Below are 3,716 nucleotides of genomic sequence, written 5' to 3' on the forward strand. Positions count from 1 at the left end.
AAAAAAAAAAAAAAAATCCAGATCCCTGGTAGTAATCTACAGAAATAGTTGCCCCTACATTTTGCCATCTCAGAGCTGACCGAGAAGAAATGTTTTATTAGACAAGAGAACTTTCTTTTTGCTTGTTGATGGTCAGCTTCCCAGTTGTGAAGTTCTGAGGAAACTTATCTGCATCCTTTTCTCTGCTCCGCATCTGTTGTAAGGACTGGGCTACCAGATTGTGGGGCTATCTCTTCATAATGGGAGTTCTAGCTAGAAACTTCTCTTAGTACATGTACAGCTGGGCGTATCTGTGGTTTATGGGAGCAGTCTCCTCTTTCAGTTTACACCTTAGTAGCATTTAAAACTCCCTTAGTTACCCCTGACTTGTTTGGTGCATATGTACTGTCTTTCTCTGAACTGAGCAAAATTAGGAGTCCGACTCTGGTCATCCCAGGCAGTTGAAAATAATTGAGGGCTTCTTATGAATGTGTCTAGATGTTACATTTTACTTATTCCAGAGAAATGGAAGTCTGATTCCACAAAGCAGCCTACTCTGTGGGCTTCTGGTATCTCTGATATAAACAATTAATTTTCAGAAAGAAGTGGAGAAGAAAGAACAACTCTCATACCAGACCCCTATCATTTTTAGTATATTAGACTTCAAAGTACTTCTTGACTACAATTTTTAACCAGACCAAGCTCTAAAAAAAAAGAGTTGAGAGTTTAAAGATTTTGAATCTTAACTCCTCTTACTGTGTAATCTTGGGCAAGCAGACTTTCTTTTCTTTTTTTTTGAGACAGATTCCCACTGTGTCACCCTTGGTAGAGTGCCTTGGTGTCACAGGTTACAGCAACCTCCAACTCTTGAGCTTAAGCAGTTGTGTTGCTTCAGCCTCCCAAGTAGCTGGGACTACAGGCGCCTGCCTCAACGCCTGGCTAGGGCAGGCTTTCTTTAAGTCCTCTATCTTGAGATGGAGAAAGTGAGGATTAAATGAGAGAATACAAGTAAAAACATTTAATAAGCTATAGGGGTCTTCTGTTTTTCATCCATTCATTCATCACATATTTTTTGAATGCCTGCTTTATGCTTGCTAGATACTATTCCAGGTACCCAGAATGAGGGGACCATGCCAGACATAATCCCTGCCTCCTGTACTGTATGGTTGAATTCTTATTAGGGGTGGTCTCTGGTTTTATTAGTTCACATCTCCAGAGGAGAGAGGGCAGAACCAGGGCTTCTACTCACTGCTTTCTGCCTTCCCAGCTGGCAGAGATGGAGGAGGAACTACGTTATGCACCTCTGTCCTTCCGTAACCCTATGATGTCTAAGCTCCGAAATTACCGGAAGGACCTTGCCAAACTCCATCGGGAAGTGAGAAGCACACCTTTGACAACCACACCTGGAGGACGAGGAGACATGAAATATGGCACATACACAGTAGAGAATGAGCATATGGTAAGCTTCAGCTGTTTTATTTTCCTTAAGGACCTGTAGTACAAAAATTAGCCATATGGTGAAGTATAGTTGACGTTATCAGTGCATACTAGACTTCATTTGTTTTTTCCACTCTCTTTTTTTCTGCATCCAATTCCCCTTTTCCCCTGGGGCACCCGTTCTATTTAATGAATGTCTTTCCAAATCATAAGCGTATTTAGATTTCTTTGTATACTAATATATCTAAAATATATATGTGTAAGAATATATATATTCTTACATCTGGATTCTGACCCATTGATCTAATTTCTTTTCTTGACCGTTCCTTGTCTTATATAAATTTTGGCATCACTTTCTCAAGTATGCTTTAAAAATTTGTCTAGGTTTTTAATTTATCAGGAGTATTGTTACAAAATTAATCCAGCTTGCCTTTACTTTAATGTCAAAGTGGCCCAACAACTGAGATACAGTAGAGAATGAGCCTGCTGCTGAAGAAGGGGTTAACACCTTATTCTGTGGTAATGGAAGGTGAGCCACCCTGCCTTTCCAGCCTTCAGGATTCTGATTTATCCATGTAAATTGGACTAACTGAATGCTACATTTTGAAATAATCTAGAGAAGCGGAGAGTTAAAGGAATAAAATAAAACTTCACAAAGTTTAAATTTCATGTGCTGCATTTATACTGTATTCCACAAATACAGTACAAAGTAGAAATTGCCTAGCAAGTACTATGGAAGAAAAACGGAAAGGGGCCCGCCAGTGCAAACCGAACATATGCAGAAAGGCTAGCAGCTCAGGTTTAAATAAACAATATCATGTTTCATGGTGAACCCTGATTATAGTTCACAAGACATTCATAATGATTCTGGATTGACATTGTTGAGGTCAAAACTAAACATTTTGAGAATGATGTACAATTTTCAAATGGACAGACAGATCACTACAAATGAGAAGCTGATGAGAGACCACTAATGAAAGAACAGGAAAACAGGCAGGTGGAGCTTGTTAAAATGGGAGTTATAAAAGTGACTGGCGGCACCTGTGGCTCAAAGGAGTAGGGTGCTAGCCCCATATGCCAGAGGTGGCGTGTTCAAACCCAGGCCCAGCCAAAAACTGGAATAAAAATAAAAATAAATAAAAGTGACTTTGGCTATTACAAAAAGAAAGGAAGAGAAGTTAAAAGAATGGGCTGGGTGCGGTGTCTCAGGCCTGTAATCCCAGCACTTAGGAGGTCGAGGCAGGTGGATTGCTTAAGCCCACAGGTTCAAGACCAGCCTGAGCCAGAATGAGATTTTGTCGAAAAATAAGGTTGGTTTATGTAATGTGTCTTTTCCTGCTCTTTTTTTTTAGCCTAATCAGTTGAAAATCTGCATTTTTTAAAACTTTTTTCCTTCTTCCTTTGAAATAACATTACTGAGTTTATTTGAAGCTCGTCAGTGGTTTCCTCATCCATTGGTCTCTATGCCACTTATTAAGTGAAGGTGCTACTTACAGCTTCTGCTTTCTGAATCAGCCTTTTGGCTTCATGGTGACGTCCTGTTACTGCTAGTCACCTGCTCTGTAATAGGCCTATGAGCTGGTCCCCTTGATTATATGCCGTGTGCTTTGAAAAGCTAAGAAGTTAGAGCTGCCCCTATTTCTGTCAGTGGTTAATTCTGGCCCGACAAAGGTTACTTTTGTACTCATGCTGTGTTTAGGATTATAGGTGGAATAAAACTTCAGTGGGGATTTAGAAAATTAGGGCAGCTGTGAAAGCTTACTCGAGGCCCAGATACAGCCTCTGAGAGTAAGTCATCAGCTATATTTGGCCTGAGGTGAAATTCTTTTGGGGGCTCACCACAGGTATAGTCACAAGTGTTTTCCAGAACACAGTAGAGTCTTAGATTTCTAAATGATTTATGTGCTAAAAAGGAAGAACTCATTCACAGCCCCTCAGTACCAGGCAAGTGAGAATCTTCAGTGAGTCATTTTCTAGGTTCAGTTGATTTGCATGTAGCACTGTCAAGAGTTGTAGGCTGTGTGCATGATCAGGTAGCCCTTGCAGCTCCCAAATCTGAGCTCTGAGCTGCTGCTTCTCAGAAGTTACGGATCCAAGAGGCACATGGACCAGTTCAAATTCATCACAAACACAGGGAAAATGCTCCAGTGTTCTGAATCCTTTCCTCGCCTCGCTGAAGTGTACAAGAGCGAGTAAATGGGAGGTGTTGTGATGCTATTGATCAGATTCCAGGTTCTACTTTAGACCATGGTCTTGAAAAGGATCTTGTAGCTCTTAACCATCTTTGGTTCTGTCTTAAA

The 3,716-nt window shown here is 40.7% G+C and overlaps 1 protein-coding gene across 1 annotated transcript in view; it reads left to right on the forward strand.

The window, feature by feature from the left end:
• The window catches only part of VTI1B (vesicle transport through interaction with t-SNAREs 1B), a 22,759-nt gene that overhangs the window by 13,951 nt on the left and 5,092 nt on the right, over positions 1 to 3,716 (forward strand). The window contains exon 3 of the mRNA XM_003797379.3: positions 1,247 to 1,438. Coding sequence (XP_003797427.1) covers positions 1,247 to 1,438 — 192 coding nt within the window. The remainder of the gene's footprint in view (positions 1 to 1,246; positions 1,439 to 3,716) is intronic.

Source organism: Otolemur garnettii, unplaced genomic scaffold, assembly GCF_000181295.1.
Source record: "Otolemur garnettii isolate 467f Iridium unplaced genomic scaffold, OtoGar3 scaffold00115, whole genome shotgun sequence".
Taxonomy (NCBI): domain Eukaryota; kingdom Metazoa; phylum Chordata; class Mammalia; order Primates; family Galagidae; genus Otolemur; species Otolemur garnettii.